The sequence below is a fragment of the Stegostoma tigrinum genome, unplaced genomic scaffold (assembly GCF_030684315.1).
Source record: "Stegostoma tigrinum isolate sSteTig4 unplaced genomic scaffold, sSteTig4.hap1 scaffold_112, whole genome shotgun sequence".
NCBI classification, from domain to species: Eukaryota; Metazoa; Chordata; class Chondrichthyes; order Orectolobiformes; family Stegostomatidae; genus Stegostoma; species Stegostoma tigrinum.
The window spans coordinates 868,479-885,624 of NW_026728063.1; the positions used below are offsets into that span (position 1 = coordinate 868,479).

The 17,146-nt window shown below is 48.7% G+C and overlaps 1 protein-coding gene across 1 annotated transcript in view; it reads right to left on the minus strand.

Moving 5' to 3' along the window:
* The window catches only part of LOC132207626 (complement C5-like), a 261,625-nt gene that overhangs the window by 228,006 nt on the left and 16,473 nt on the right, over positions 1-17,146 (minus strand). Inside the window, exon 3 of the mRNA XM_059643569.1 lies at positions 16,184-16,320. Coding sequence (XP_059499552.1) covers positions 16,184-16,320 — 137 coding nt within the window. The remainder of the gene's footprint in view (positions 1-16,183; positions 16,321-17,146) is intronic.

Sequence of the window (17,146 nt, forward strand, 5' to 3'; positions counted from 1 at the left end):
TCTAAATCCCTCCCCAAACACAAACACTTGAGCCAAGCATTCATCTGTTTTCTTCCCCTTTTTCTTGCCTTCTCAGCATGTGGCACCAGGAATAATCCAGAAATTGCAACTTTAGAGGTTCTGCTATTTAATCCACTGCCTAGCTCTCGGAACACTTGATGCAAGACCTCATCACTCATCTTACCAAAGTGTACATCGAGCTGCGTCTTACAGTCCTCCTCCTTCAGGATATTTTTAATGACATTGTTGATCTGGTTAACACGCCATAATGGAGTCACATCAATGACTGTGAAAAATCTGGTCCACCCAGATCGTCGCAATGGGCAAAAAAGCACACCAATGTCTCTACTTCCCAGGAGGCTAAGGCAATTCAAATATAAAGGGCAACTTTCATTGATGTACCAGAGAAAGCATCCTATCTGGATGCATATCATAGCATGGTTTGGCAACTGTTCTTCCTAAGAAAACAACAGACTCCAGAGTCATGAACACAGCACAGTGCATCATGCAAATCAGCCTTCCACTCATTCATTCCACCTATACTTCCTGCTGCCTCGGGAAAGCAACTGACATCATCAAAGGTCTTTCTCACCCGCCAATTACACTCTCTTCTACCCTTTTCTGAAGGGAAGGTGTCAAAAAGTTTGTATTCATGTGTGAACAGATCCCAGAAAAGCTTCTTCACCACTGTTATTGGACATCTGAATAGAACACTTGAAAATTTTAAATCTAATTTTGATCTTGCTCTCTGTGCATCTTCTCTGTTGCTGTCATTATGTTCCATTTCACTAATGCACCTTGTATGGTATGATCTGTCTATACTGCATGCATCACAGAACTTTTCACTGTACCTCGGCACATGTAATAATGAATACTCTAATCAAATTGACTGTGTGCAAGAGAGAGGTGAACATATGATTGTGTTCAAGAGTGCAAAGACAGTGCACGAAAGTGTGAGCGTGCGCAGGACAGAATGTGTGCGCCAGTGACTGTGCTCAAGAGTGTGTAAACGAGAGTCAGCACAAAAGCGAGTGTAACAGCATGCATGAGGCAGTGAGAGTGTCTGTGAGAGCGAGTGAGCTTGAGAGCAAGTGAATTTGTAAGCCCAAGTGTGTGAGGGAGAGTTTTGTGTGTGTGTGTCTGTGTGTAGTTGAGAGTATGAACATTAGCAAAAGATCCTGCGAACAGGGCATGCAAGTGTGCCACGGAATGTGTGCAAGACCATGCATGATTGTATGACAGTATGGAGTATGAATGAGTGAGAACGTGACTCTGTGTGTGTGTGTCTGTCCGTGTGTGTCTGTCCACGTGTGTCTGTCCTTGGTCAGTGTGTGTGGATAGTATGTTTGTGCATGAGGGATAGGATATGCATGTGCAACATAGTGTGACTGTGAACTTCTGTTTGTGCCTGAGTGAAGTGTTGGGGGAGAATAGGGAGAGGAGAGATCGAGAGAGCGTATGTGAGAGAGATGAGATGAGGAGAGGAATAAGAAATGATGAGTGGTCAATACCTGGAGGAAAAAAAGAACAGTGTGTGAGTGTTAATAGAAGCCACTGGATAGAATATGGAGGCTAAAATAGTATCAGAGATAATGGGAACTGCAGATGCTGGAGAATTCCAAGATAATAAAATGTGAGGCTGGATGAACACAGCAGGCCAAGCAGCATCTCAGGAGCACAAAAGCTGACGTTTCGGGCCTAGACCCTTCATGAAGGGTCTAGGCCCGAAACGTCAGCTTTTGTGCTCCTGAGATGCTGCTTGGCCTGCTGTGTTCATCCAGCCTCACATTTTATTATCTTATAATATGGAGGCTATTGTTTTACTGATGGTACTGAATGAAAAGCAAGTGACACCTCTACTTGTTAGGGGACAGGAGATGTGCATTAGAGAAGGAGATACAGTCAAGCCTTGTTAGAGGCAGCAGACACATTGAAAATGCACAGAAACTGAAATTAAAGCTTTCTTGTCAATGTGTCAAGAGGTGAGACAAATATGACGGGCTAATATTGTACCTTTGTGCTCAGTAAAATCATAGAATCATGAATCAGAGAATCCTTACAGTGTGGAAACAGGTCCGTCAGTCCAACACAACCACACTGCCCCTCAAAGCATCCCACCGAGACCCATCCACCTATAACTCACCTAACCTACACATCACTGAACACCTTGGGAAATTTAGCATGGCCAATCCACCGACCTTGCATGTCTTTTGACTGTGGGAGGAAACTGGAGCACCCAGAGAAAACCCATGCGGACACATGAAGAATGTGCAAACTCCACACAGATAGTCAAAGGGTGGAATTGAACCCAAGTTGCTGGTGCCGTGAGGCGGCAGTGTCAAGCAGAGCCCCTGTGCTCTTTATTATGCCAATTAAGCTGCAAGCATTATTTTTAAAGGAAGGAAACGTACCATCGTCACAGGATGCCAGTGCTTTCAATTTTCTATCAGCTTTGAGAACTTTATCCATGTCTGTCTTGACAAGGGCAAGGTGATGGCAATGGTGTGAACAGCAATTTGATTCACTCTAAATCAACTATAACACTAATTTCCAAAACTTTGAAAACTCAATGTCCTGTTTTTCGAAGATGTCTGCATGTTCCATGGAAAATCATGTATTTTCCACTGCCTACCAGGCTAATCATTTCTTCACTATGATCTCCGTCTCTCTCTCTCTCTCTGTGTCTTGCCCTCTTTGATTTCTGTAATTCCCGCCCTCCCTACCCTCAGCTACCTGTGCTCATATGCTTGAGGCTTCTCCAATTTTCTGATGTTCATGCTAAAGCTTTAAGATCCCCGCACTGAACGTCAGAAAATTTTTCCAGAAGCCTCAAATGACTGCTGCCCAGTGGCTCTTACATCCATTTTCATCACTATGAAGTGCTTTGAGAGGTTGGTCATGGGTCACATCAACTCCACCCTCCCACATTACCTTGATCCACTGCAATTCACCTACTGATGCAGCAGATCCATCGTCGATGTCCTCTCTTTGGCTTTACACACATCTCTGGAACGTCCAGATAACAAGGGCATCTACGTCAAGCTCCTACTTATTGACCACATCTCCACCTTCAATACCCTAATGCCAAACAAACACATCTCCAAGATTTTGAGTAGGATTAATTTCTTATATTTTTATGCCAATTATATGACTGAATTAATTGTCGATTTAATTTTCAAACAAGTCGAGGTTTCTTTGTATTTCACCAGAGTCCAAATGTAAATTTATTCACATGCAAATTACATGAATGGCTTCAACATACAAATAAGTTCAGAGCTGATACACATTGTCATATAGGTTATGACACTCAGAAAACTTGATGTAGCAAAGACACCTAACATGTGCTGTCTCTATGATAACAAGGTGTCGAGCTGAATGAGCACAGCAGGCTGAGCAGCATCAGAGGAGTAGGAAAGCTAACGTTTTTGGTCCAGATCTTTTGTCAGGAATCGGACACAAAAGAATCTGAGATAACAGGTGTAGAGCTGGATGATGCTGCTTGGCTTGTTGTGTTCATAAGACCATAAGACAGAGGAGTGGAAGTAAGGCCATTTGGGCCATCAAGTCGACTCTGGCATCTGAATCATGGCTGATGGGCATTTCAACTCCACTTCCCTGTACTCTCCCCATAGCCCTTGATTCATCCAGCTCTACACTTTGTTATCTCAGACTCCCCAGCATCGGCAGTTCCCACTATCTGTGTGGTCCTCCTCTACGTCAGGGAAACCAAGCGGAGGCTTGGTTCACACTAAACAACTGCACCTCCCAGTTGCCAACCATTTTAACTACCCCTCCCAATCCTCAGATGGACTGTCCATCCTGGGCCTCCTGCAGTGCCACAACGATGGCACCCAAAGTTTGCAGGAACAGTACCACTTATTTTGCTTGGGAACCCTGCAGCCTAATGGTATCAGTGTGGATTTCACAAGCTTCAAAATTTCCCCTCCCCACCTACATCCCAAAACCAGCCCAGCTCATCCTCACCTCCCTAACCTGTACTTCCTCCCACCTATCCACTCTCCCACCTCAAGCCCTACCCCCATCTCCTACCTACCAGCCTCATCCCACCCCCTTAGTCTGTTTGTCCTCCCTGGACTGACCGATCCCCTCCCTAACTCCCCACGTACACTCATCTTGACTGGCTCCATCCACCGCCTCTTTAACCTGTCTGTCTCCTCTCCACCTATCTTCTCCTTTATCCAGAGATAATGGGAACTGCAGATGCTGGAGAATCCAAGATAACAAAGTGTGAAGCTGGATGAACACAGCAGGCCAAGCAGCATCTCAGGAGCACAAAAGCTGACGTTTCGGGCCTAGACCGTTCATCAGAGAGGGTGTTGGGGAGAGGGCTCCGAAATAAATAGGGAGAGAGACGGGGAAGCGGACCGAAGATGGAGACAAAAGAAGATAGGTGGAGAGGAGAGTATCGGTGGGAAGGTCGGGAGAGGATAGGTCAGTCCAGGGAGGACGGACAGGTCAAGCAAACGGGATGAGGTTAGTCAGGAGGAAATGGAAGTGCGGCTTGACGTGGGAGGAGGAGATAGGTGAGAGGAAGAACAGGTTAGGGAGGCGGGACAAGCTGGGCTGGTTTTGGGATGCAGTGGGGGGAGGGGATGAGTTGGGCTCGTTTTGGGATGCAGTCGGGGAGGGGAGATTTTGAAGCTTGGGAACTTCACATCGATACCATTGGGCTGCAGGGTTCCCAAGCGGAATATGAGTTGCTGTTCCTGCACTCTTTGGGTGGCACCATTGTGGCACTGCAGGAGGCCCACGATGGACAGGTCGTCTGAGGAATGGGAGGGGGAGTTAAAATGGTTCGCGACTGGGAGGTGCTGTTCTTTATTGCAAACCGAGCGGAGGTGTTCTGCAACGCAAACATGAGATTTTTTTCTTCTAGCTTGCACTCACTGGAGCACTGCAGCAAGCCTGAGACAGAGATTTTGGCCAGGGATCATGATGGAGTGCTCAAGTGACAGGCAATTGGAAACCTGGGGCCATTTTTATGGACAGAATATAGGTGTTCTGCCAAGTGGTTGGTCAGTCTGTGTTTCGTCTCCCCGATACAGAGGGAGACCATATTGTGAGCAGTGAATACAGTAGACTAGATTGAGTGAAGTGTGGGTAAATCGCTGCTTCTCCTGGAAGCCTTGGATAGTGAAGCAGGAGGAAGTAAATGGACAGATATTATGCCTTCTGTGGTGGCATGGAAAGTGCTGTCGGGTAATGGGGAGGTGTTGCGAATGGATAAAGAGTGGACTGAGGTGTCCTGACGGAATGGTCTCTGCGGACGGCTGACAAGAGAGGGGAGGGGAATATTTGCCTGGTGGTGGAATCTTGTTGGAAATCGTGGCTGATGTTCTTCTAGATGTGGATATTGATGGGTTGGGCTTTGAGGACCAGTGCACATCATCAGGGGTGAGGCCAAAGTGTAGGAGATGGGTTGGACACAGCTGAGAGCTCTGTCAACCATGAACGCAAGGAATGCTCAGTTGAGGAAGAATGCAGACATTTCAGAATCCCTCCAACAGAAGACGAAATCATGAGAACAAGTGGATCTGTCTGGACAGTCCTGTTTGAAGATTATGGGAACTAAAACTACGTTGTTTGTCATAAAGGCTATGGTTGAGTGATCATATTCAAACTGAAGAGACCAAGAATGTGAGATTGGAGAATGGGTGGAGAACCATGCCTCGAGAATCCCTCTGCGGGTCTCTGCTTGGCTTGGGCTACTATGGTTACCTTGTCCCAGTTTCGTATGAGAGGCGTGATCCTCCACCCATAATGCAGCCAACAAACAGATACAATTGGACCCCCACATACAAAACCATACAGATCAAAACCCGAAATGACAGTACTCATGGTAACAGACCGGACAGTATAAATTCCAGACAGAGTAGAGTAACATTGTTTCGCTGGAGGCTTTACTGATGATGTCACACATCATGGTGACGAAACGTCTCAATGAAAACAAGCCAGCTCAGCGAGCAAGTCAACAACCTCAATCAGAGAGCTGGCTGTTTTGAACTACCTTGTTCAAGTGTATCATTTTGGATCTTGAATGTTAAATCTCGCTCCAACACAGGGACGGAGGATTGCTGTTAACAGCTGCATTATAACTAATTCATATTGAATCATTGTTTTGACCAGTCCAGAGATGTGCAGGTTAGGTGGATTGGGAATGCTGAATTACCCACAGTGCCCACATACGTGTAGGTTAGGAATATTAACCATGGGAAATGCAGGCTGACAGGGATAGAGTAGGGAATGGGGATGGGGATGGGTCTGGGTGGGATGCTCTTTGCAAGGTTGCTGCGGACTTGTTGAACTGAATGGCCTGTTTCCACACCAGGGATTCTATAAAACCAGGTTTTACTAAATTAGTGAGAGAGTGAGTTTATCAATTGCTAAATGCAAGAAGTCATAAGGCACCACAAATACACACAAGTTAGAAACAAGAAATTAGCTCAAAAAACATAACCGTTAAGAGGGATACGGATAGTTCAGCCTTTGGATTGTTTGTGAAGAATAGAAAGTGGGATGTTGGGGCCACTAAGTTGGGCGATCCCCGGAATGCTTATATGAATTCAGCAGTTAATTTTGAGATTCTTGTTGAAATTCTTTTGACCTTGTTTCCTTTTTGACATTGCCCTGGTTTGCAGAGCTCAGAGCAAGAGATTGACTTTTCTTAGAACCTGCAGCATAGGCCTATGAAATGGCTGTCCTAGAACTGTGACCTCCACAACTCCATAGACCACACGAGCAGAGTCGCCCAGGAATACACACGATCTGACATTCAAGAACTATTGAGATAACAATACTCAGTGTGGGATTGGAAAAGACAGCATGTACAAACAGAAAACAGCTGTAAATAAAGTTATAGAGCTAAATTAATGGCTCTTTGCTTACATGCTCATTGTATTCAGAACAAAATCAACAAATTAATAGCACACATACAGGTTGGCGGGCATGATTTGAGAGCTATTACAAAGACATGGTTACAAGGAGATCAACACTGGAGGTAAATGTGCAGGGCGACGTGACATTCCAAAAAGACAGGCAGGAGGGAAACTGACTGTAAGCGATGAAATTACTGTGAGAACAAGAAACGATCTTCGATCGGAAGACGTAGAATCCAATTGTATTTATTTGTTAACGGGAGGAGGACATCACTAGCTACGCAGTGTTTGTTGTCCATCCCTAATTGCCCAGGGGTCAGTTCAGAGTCAATCATATGGCTGTGGGTCTGCAGTCACATGTAGGCCAGACCATGTAAGGATGGCAGTTTCCTTTTCTAAAGGACATCAGTGAACCAGGTGGGTTTTTCTGACATTTGGCAATGGATTCATGGTCATCATGAGATTCTACATTCATGATTTTCTTTTATATTCAATTCAAATGCCACCACCTGCTGTGCTGGGATTTGAACACAGGTCCCCAGAATGTGATCTAAGTCTCTGAATTAACAGTCCAGTAATAATACCACTCGGCCATTTCCTCCCCAATCTTGGAACAAGAAAACCTGTAGCTGACTCCCACATGGGGAAAAACACTGAACCAGGAGCTTCTTCAAACGAGTTGATCGCCTCTTCTTACATTTTAAGATAGCTATGAATTATCAGGACCTTGTGGGAAGCTACTAAATTGGGGGAAGGAGTATCAGGTAGGAGCAGAGCAGTATTAATTGGGAGGAGCTTTTATTGTACATGTCGACATTTGATACGTGGGAGTTATTTAAAGACCTAGTGATCAGCGTTCAGATCTGGCCTATTCCAGGGAAGGAGGAATGACAAGGATGGCAATCTAAGGACATATGGACATAAGAAATAAAGCAGGAGTAGGTCATCTGCCTCTTCCAGCTCGCTCCGCCATTCAATAAGGTCATCACTGATCTTTTTGCGGACTCAGCTCCACTTACCCTCCCATTCACCATAATCCTCAATTCCTTTCCTGTTCAAAGATCTATCTGTCTTGGCCTTTAAAACATTCAACCAGGGAACCTCAACTGTTTCACTGGGCAGAGAATTCCACAGATTCACAACCCTTTGGATGAAGAAGCTCATCCTCAACTCTGTCTTCAATCTGTTCACCCTTATTTTGAGGCTGTGCCCCGGAGTTGTACTTTCACCCATCAGTGGAACCAACTTCAGTGCTCCTTTCCTGTGTATTTCTTTCGTAATTTTAAAAGTTGCTATTAGAACATCCCTCATTCTTCGAAGTTTCAGTGAGTGCAATCGTAGTCTCCTCAAACTCTCCCCATACAGAAACATTTTCAATTCTAGAATCAATCTTGTGAAGCTCCTTTGCACCCCCTCCAGTGCCAGTACATCCTTTCTCCAGTGAGGAGACTAAAACGGTACAAACTACTCTACATCAAGCCTCACCAGCACCCTATACAACTGGAGCATCCCCTCCCGATTTTTAAACTGCATCACTCGAGCGATAAAGGACACTATTCCATTTGTTGCCTCAATTACCAGCTGCGTCTGCAAACGTTTTGTGCTTCATACACAAGGCTGCCCAGCTCCCTCTGCATAGCAGCATGCTACAATTTTTCAACATTTAAGTAATACTCCATTTTGCCCGAATTGCCACCAAAATGGATAGCCTCACATTTTCCATCATTGCACTCCATCTGCTAGACCCTTGTCCATTCACTTACACTTTGTGTCCTTCTGCAGACGTTCATTATCCTCTTCACACTTAACACTAAAATGTGTGGTAGAGTAATCTGTGAACTGTAATAGAACATATAACAACACAGCGCAGAACAGGCCCTTCGGCCCTCCACGTTGCGCCGAGCTGTGAACTAATCTAAGCCCATTCCCCTACACTACCCCATCGTCAACCATATGCTTATCCAAGGGCTGTTTAAATGCCCCTCATGTGGCTGAGTTAACAACATTGGCAGGCAGAGCATTCCACGCCCTTAACACTCTCTTAGTAAAGAACCTGCCTCTGACATCTGTCTTAAAACCATCACCCCTCAATGTGTAGCTGCACCCCCTTGTACAAGCTGAAGTCATCATCCTCGGAAGAAGACTCTCACTGTCCACCCTATCTAAACCACTGATCATCTTATATTATCTCTATTAAATTCCCTCTTAGCCTCCTTCTCTCCAATGAGAACAGACCCAAGATCCTCAGCCTTTCTTCACAAGATCTTCGCTCCAGACCAGGCAACATCCTGGTAAACCTCCTCTGCACCTGTTCCAACGATTCCGAGGCCGCACTAGTGTTTGTAGAGTTGCAGCATGACATCACGTCTCCGGAACTCAATCCTTCTACCATTGCAACCTAACCCACCATCAGACTCCTGAGCAGCACCATCTACCTGGGTAGCAATTTTCAGGAATCTATGCACATGGACACCAAGATCCCTCTGCTCACCTGCACTGTCAAGAATCTTTCCCTTGACTCGGTGTTCTGCCTTCCTATTAGTCCTCCCAAAGTGAATCACCTCACATTTATCCGTATTAATCTCCATTTGCCAACTTTAGGGACAATTCTGCAGTTTATCCAAGTCTCCCTACAACATGCAACATTCTTCCACAATGTCCACCACTCCACCGACTTTAGTGTCATATGCAAACTTACTAACCCATCCACCACTGCCTGCGTCCAAGTCATTTACACAAATGACAAACAGCAGTGGTCTCACAACAAATCCTTGAGACACACCACTAGTAATCAGACTCCAGGCTGAATATTCTCCATCAACCAGCACTCGTTGCCTTCTTACCGAAAGCCAGTTTCTAATCCAAATGGCTAAATCTCCCTCAATCCCGTGCCTCTGTATTTTCTCCAATAGCCTACCACGGGGAAACTTATCAAAGGCTTTACTGAAGTCCATGTACACCACGCCAACTGCCCGACCCTCATCCACATGTTTGGTCACCTTCTCAAAAAATTCAATGAAGTTTCTGAGACACGACCTGCCCTTGAGTATCCATGTTGACTATCTCCAATCACATTGTTGCTTGCTAGATGATTATAAATCCTATCTCTTATAATCCTTTCCAAAATTTTTCCTACAACACACCCAAGGCTCACAGGTCTATAATTGCCTGGGTCATTCCTACTACCCCTCTTGAACAAGGGCACAACATTTGCAATCCTCCACTCCTCTGGTACGAAACCTGTAGACAATGAGGACTCCAAGATCAAGGCCGAAGGCTCCACCACCTCCTCCCTCGCTTCCCAGGCAATCCTCGGAAAAATCCCATCAGGCCCAGGGGTTTTATCTACCTTCACACCTTGTCGAATTGATGACACTTCCTCCTTACTAACCTTAACCCTTTCAATTCTAGTAGCCTCTAACTCAGTCACCTCCTCTACAATATTCTCCTGTCCCTCAGTGAAAACAGATGAGAAATATTCATTTAGCACCTCTCCAATCTCCACAGCGTCCACACACAACTTCCCACTTCAGTCTTGGACTGGCCCTATGCCTACCCCAGACATCCTCTTATTCCTCACATACCTATCGAAAGCTTTCGGGTTCTCCTTTATTTACCTGCCAATGTCTGCTCATGTACCCTCCTTGCTCTTCTTAACTCTCTCTTTAAATCCTTCCCAGCTAATCTGTAGCTCTCCATCACCTCATCTGAACCATCTGGTCTCATCATCACATCAGCCTCCCTCTTTTGCTTAACTAGAGATACAAGTTTTTTTTAGTTAACCACAGTTCCCTTCGCTTATCGCTTCCTCCCTGCCTGACAGGGACGTGCCTATCAAGGACACGCAATATCTGTTCCTTAAACCAGCTCCACAATTCAATTGTCCCCATCCCCTGCATTTTGCTAACCCATTCTATGCCTCCTAAGTCTTGACTAATCACCTTATAAGGGAGGAATGGAGAAGCCGATAGTGAAGAGGACGATCAGAGGTTACAGCAGAACATAGATAGACTGGAGAGTTGGGAAGATAAATGGCAGATGGAGTTCAATCCAGGCAAACGCGAGGTGATGCATTTTGGAAGATCACATTCAAGGACAAACTAGACAGTAAATGGGGAAAATTGATGAACAGAGAGATCTGGGCGTTCAGGTCCATTGTTCCCTGAAGGTGACAATACAGGTCAATAGGGTGGTCAAGGCGGCATATGGCATTGGACGGGGTATTGAGAACAAGAGTTGGCAGGTCATGTTGCAGTTGTATCGGACTTTGGTTCGGCCACATTTACAGTACTGTGTCCATTACCAAAAGGACGTCAACGCTTTGGACAGGGTACAGAGGAGGTTCACCAGGATGTTGCCTGGTAAGGAGGGTGCTAGCTACAAAGAGAGGTTGAGTAGATTAGGATTATTTTCATGAGAAAGATGGAGATTGGGGGGGGACCTGATTGAGGTCGACAAAATCATGAGGGTATAGACAGGGTGAACAGCAAAAAGCTTTTGCCACCCAGAGCGGAGGACTCAATTACTAGGGGTCATGAGTTTAAAGTGAGAGGAGGAAAATTTAGGGGAGATATGCATGGAAAGTTCTTTACAGAGAGGTTGGTGGGCACCTGGAATGCATTGCCAGTGGAGGTGGGCGACGCAGACACATTAGCATCTTTTAAGATATATTTGGACAGGTACACGGACGGGCAGGGAGCAAATGGACACAGACCGTGAGCAAACAGGTGAGAGGTTAGACAGAGGATCTTGATCGGCGCAGGCTTGGAGGGCAAAAGGGCCTGTTCGTGTGCTGTAATTTGCTTTGTTGTTTTGACTGACTGGAGGGAAGGAGGAATGGATGGCTGGAGGGAGGGAGGAATGGATGGCTGGAGGGAGAGAGTGAGGCCTGACGGGAGGAAGGAATGGATGAATGGACGGGGCAAGGAGCAGGAGGACGGGGTCGGGGTCGGGGGGGGGAAGGAGAAGGAGGACGGGGGTGGGGAAGGAGCAGGAGGACGGGGTGGGGGGGGGGGAAGGAGAAGGAGGACGGGGGTGGGGAAGGAGGAGGAGGACGGGGGGGGAGAGAGGAGGGCGGCGGCCGGGCGGGGGGGGAAGGAGGAGGAGGAGGACGGAGGGGGGGGGGGGAAAGGAGGAGGACGACGGTGGGGGGGGGGGAAGGAGGAGGACGACGGTGGGGGGGGGGAAGGAGGAGGACGACGGTGGGGGGGGGAAGGAGGAGGACGACGGTGGCGGGGGGAAAGGAGGAGGACGACGGTGGGGGGGGGAAAGGAGGAGGATGACGGTGGGGGGGGGAAAGGAGGAGGACGACGGTGGTGGGGGGGAAAGGAGGATGACGACGGTCGGGGGGGGGAAAGGAGGAGGACGACGGTGGGGGGGGGAAGGAGGAGGACGACGGTGGCGGGGGGAAGAAGGAGGACGACGGTGGGGGGGGGGAAAGGAGGAGTAGGACGGTGGGGAAGGGGAAGGAGAAGGAGGACGGTCGGGAAGGGGAAGGAGAAGGAGGACGATGGGGAAGGGGAAGGAGAAGGAGGACGGTGGGGAAGGAGGAGGAGGAATGGGGAGTGGGGGGGGAGGAGTTGAACACAGCAGACATCCTGACATCAGCTTCCCTGGCCTCTGTTGCTGCATGTCCTGCTGTGTTCATGCTCACGAACACCTCGTTACCTCCCATTCTCTTTTGTTTGTGTTTTCTTGCTCTTCCTCCCTCCCTCTGATTCTCACCCCCTCTCTCACCTCTGCTGGCCCTAATTTCACTCCCTTGTCATGCTCCTTTATTTCCATCTTTCTGTCCCTTTTGTCTCTCCCACCACAAATTCACTCTCTCTCACTCTGGCTTTATTCACAGGGGGAGAAAGTACAAGAGGAAAGGAAACCAAAGCACACAGCGCCTTCGGCTGAGAGAGAAATTAAGAACTGCCAGAGATTTTCCAAACCGTGACACAGGAGTTGCCTCTCTCTCTCTCTCTCTCTCTCTCTCTCTCTCTCTCTCTCTCGACAGTCTCTGTCACTGCCTCACCCAACCCCACACCCATTCGCGTCCCATGGTGACTCTCCACAAACCCACCTCCGGGTAGAAATGCAAACACAAGTTGCTGGAAATGCTCAGCATCTGTGAAGAAAAAGTACCGAGGTAGCATTTTGGGTGCGATGACCCTTTCTCTCCGAGCTCCGGCTAGAAATGCTCCAGCCTCTGGGAAAGGGTCCCCTTGCAGTCGGAGAGCTGCGGCTCCATCTCGGCTGTTCGCTTGGCATCAAGAGCTCCCCTCAGCCCCAGGAAGGGGTATGTTCACCCCCTAACCTTATACTGACAGTGGTTGTGTTCTTCCCTCATCCCCGGGAGCCCCTCTTGCCTTCTCACCTGGTCATCGGAGTGCTATTCGGCTACGGAGGGCGGTGCGATAAAGAGCCCACTTCCCACAGCCGCGGGGGAAGGGGGCATCCCTTCACTCCTAAACCTCCTCCCATCTCATCTTGTGGCAGTGGCTGTTCGGCTGCAGAAAGCAGCGCTGCCCGTGACCCCAAACCTCCCGACAACACCCCTCTCCGAACCCAACCCCCACCACGACCCTTTTGCAGTAGCTGTAGGCCACTCAGTCACAGGGCTGTACGATAGTGACTCTCCCCATGTCCCCTCGCTTCCAGGACGGCTATCCTCCAACGCCTACCCCATCCCATCCCGCTCCTTCCCTTTACCTTGTAGTCGGAGAGCTGTAGGCAGTTCTGCTACGGAAACCCGCGCAGGGCTGTATAATAGACACCCTCCCAATGTCCCCAGCCTTTGCCTCACCCGGGGAGGGGTATTCTCACCCCCAAAACATACATTCCCAACCCCTCGCTTTGTGATAGGAGCGGCGCAGGGTGTGAAACAGGGACCGTGCTCATGTCCCCAGTCCTCCCTTCACCCCAAACCCTGCTGTGACCTTGCAGTCGGAGATCGTTGTCAGCTGCTCAGCCACGGAAGGCGTCGCGTACCGTGGCCAGGTACTCGGGGAGCACAGGCTCGGTGCCAGGCAGCTGTTCAGGCAGGTAGCTGTGCCCAGGAGCCGGGCAAAGAGGCCTTCTCCCACCTTGGATCCCCGCTCCTGGCAAAGGCAGCGCAGGGCCGAGCCAATGAGCAGTGAGCGCTCCAGCAGCCCGGATGCCTGCTCCTAGCCCGGTGGTCATGCTGGAGGCCGCTGGAGAACAGGGGGTTGTAGGGGTCCAGGAGCGTGGTGCGATGATCCCCGCTGCCGAAACCCTGGGTCCTCAGCCCCTCCCGGGAAAAGGGATCCAGACAGCGGACTCGTCGCCGAGGGAGAGGGGGAAAAAGGCGTGAGTAGGAACAGGAGAGGAAGGGGATTGACTGCGAGGGAGAAAGAGACAGAGTGTGTGTGAGAGAGAGAGGGGATTAGAAATGCAGTCTGATTGTGGATGGGTTGGGTTTAAACAGAGATTTTTAAACTTTGTTCGAACGAAACCCAGAACGCTGCCTGCTGAGCGAGTGGAGAGGCTCGGACAGAGAGGAAGAGAGACACAGGGAAAGATAGGGGGGCGGGGGAGAGGGGGCAGAGAGAGGTCACAGGGAGAGACGGAGAGACAGGGGAGAGAGAACGGCAGAAGCACACACAGAGGGAGGCAGAGACAAGAGAAGAGACAGAGGGGCTCACACACACACAGACCAAAGAGACAGAGAAGTGCACAGCGAAGTGGCAGAGACAAGACGACAGAGAGAGAGATACAGAGACATACAGTGAGGCACACACAGAGAGATGGAGAGACAGAGATTGTGTGTGTGGGGCAGGGGGTGGGTTTGGAGAAAATGGGAGAGAGAGAGAAAGAGGCAGAGTCGTAGAGTTGTACAGCAGTGAAACAGACCCTTCAGTCCAACTCCGCCATGCCGACCGGGGGGCCGGGGCCCGTGGGTGGGACAGGGCTGCGGGGGGCCGGGACCCGTGGGCGGGACAGGGCCGCGGGGGCCCGTCCCCGTGAGGGGGACAGGGCTGCGGGGGCGGGTCAGGACTGCGGGGGCAAATCGCCGTGAGCGGGTCAGGACTGCGGGGGCAAATCGCCGTGAGCGGGCCAGTGCTGCGGGGGCAGGTCCCCGTGAGCAGGACTGGACTGCAGGGGCCGGTCCCCCTGAGCGGGATAGGGCTGCAGGGGGCCCGTCCCCGTGAGCAGGACAGGGCTGCAGGGGGCAAATCGCATTGAGCGGGACAGGGCTGCAGGGGGCCGGTCGCCGCCAGCGGGAGAGGGCTGCGGAGGCAAATCGCCGTGAGTGGGAGAGGGCTGCGGGGGCCGGTCCCTGTGAGCGTCTCAGAAATGCAGGGGCAAGTTGATCCGGTGAATTCAAGTCTGAAATTACACGAAAGACAGCAATGAATTTAAAGCATCAAGAGGAAAGAGATTTGGAATCCAGCATTCGTTCATGGGGATGGAGCAGCGCTTGGAATATTGCCTTCAGTTCTGGTCGCTTCATTGCAGGGAGGATGTGGAAGCTTTAGAGAGGGTGCAGAGGAGATTTAGCAGGATGCTGCATGGAATGGACGGCAGGTCTTATGAGGAAGGGTTGAGGGGGCGAGGACTTTTTTCATTGGAGCAAAGAAGAATGAGAGGTGACTTGATGGAGGTATACAAGATGATGAGAGGCATTGCTGGAGTGGATAGTCAGAGATTTTTTCCCAGAGCAGAAATGACTATCACGAGGGGGAGAAATTTTAAGGTGACTGGAGGAAGGAATAGGGGAGATGTCAGACCTAAGTTCTTTACACAGAGAGTGGCGGGTGTGTGGAATGCGCTGCTGGCAGTGGTAATGGAGTCAGATACATTTAGAGACTTTTAAGCGACTCTTGGATAGGCACATGAAGGACAGTAAAATGAAGGGTATGCAGGGTAGTTTGATCTTAATGGGATAATAGGACGGCATAACATCGTGGGCCGAAGGGCCTGTACTGTTCTTTGTTCTATGTTCAGCCAAAGGTTCTTTTCTTTTCAGGAGAGAGTAATTGATTGTAGTTTTTAAAGACAGAACTGGAGGACAGAGAAAGATATCAAGGAAGGTTGCACGTTAGTGACAGTATCAACAAGTCCGCAGCAAATGTACTCTCTGAGGAACTACACTGTTTTGAAGGCGAGAGGACCAATGATATCAGTTAAGCCCCCCTTGTTTTTGTATTGTGTACTTCTGACATATGCGCAAATGGACAACCTCACTCTCCTGCAAAGCTGCAGAATGAATAATGCTGCAATATTTGTCAACTCCCAAATGGGCATTGATACATTAGTAAATCGCACATCAATAAACTTACGTCTCAAGGTTCTCGCCTTCTAGAACTGTTTGTCCTGGTAAATAACCCAAGTGAGGATGTTTGGCAAAGTATTTCTTTGATCTGAACTTATTTTTCAGCACCTTGCTGAAATCACGCACATCTTCACCTGATGTTGTCTAAAAATGTAAAATAAATCAAATTCAGTTAAGAATTAATAGTGAACCAATCTACTCAACTCACTCTATAATCCATGCTATCCCTGCTAAATGTCTTTGAGGATGTAAAATTAAAGAGTCTGCAATTCTGAGGGATAAAGTCGCTATCTTTCTGTAAGATTATGATAAAGGTTAGATATGTCTGAATGTGGGTTTCGAACAATTAAGCTTGAGTTTCATAGAGTCATACAGCATGAAAAAAGATCCTTTGGTCCAACCAGTCTATGCTGATCACAATCCCAAACTCAACTAGTTCCACCTGCCTGTGCTTGGCCCATATCTCTCCAAACATTTCTATCATCTTTCTATCTTCTGGCTACAACATCACCTGAACAGAATTCTCCATCTTGTGGTCAAATACTAAAACTATACAATTAAGTAATTTCAAATGATACACAGATCCAGGATTCACATTAGTGGCCTTTCTGGTTGAATTGCTAATTATTTTAACAACAGTGCATTTTTTGTCCAATTATGCCATGTATAATTACTGATCCAAAATTCATCTCATTGGGTTTCATTTTTTTGGTTTTTTGTATTGAGTCAAAGATGAGATCAATACAGGGGGGGAGAAGGGCGCGGGACGAGGGAGGCGAGAAGGGCGCGGGACGAGGGGGGCGAGAAGGGAGCGGGACGAGGGGGGCGAGAAGGGAGCGGGACGAGGGGGGCGAGAAGGGAGCGGGACGAGGGGGGCGAGAAGGGAGCGGGACGAGGGGGGCGAGAAGGGAGCGGGACGAGGGGGGCGAGAAGGGAGCGGGACGAGGGGGGCGAGAAGGGAGCGGGACGA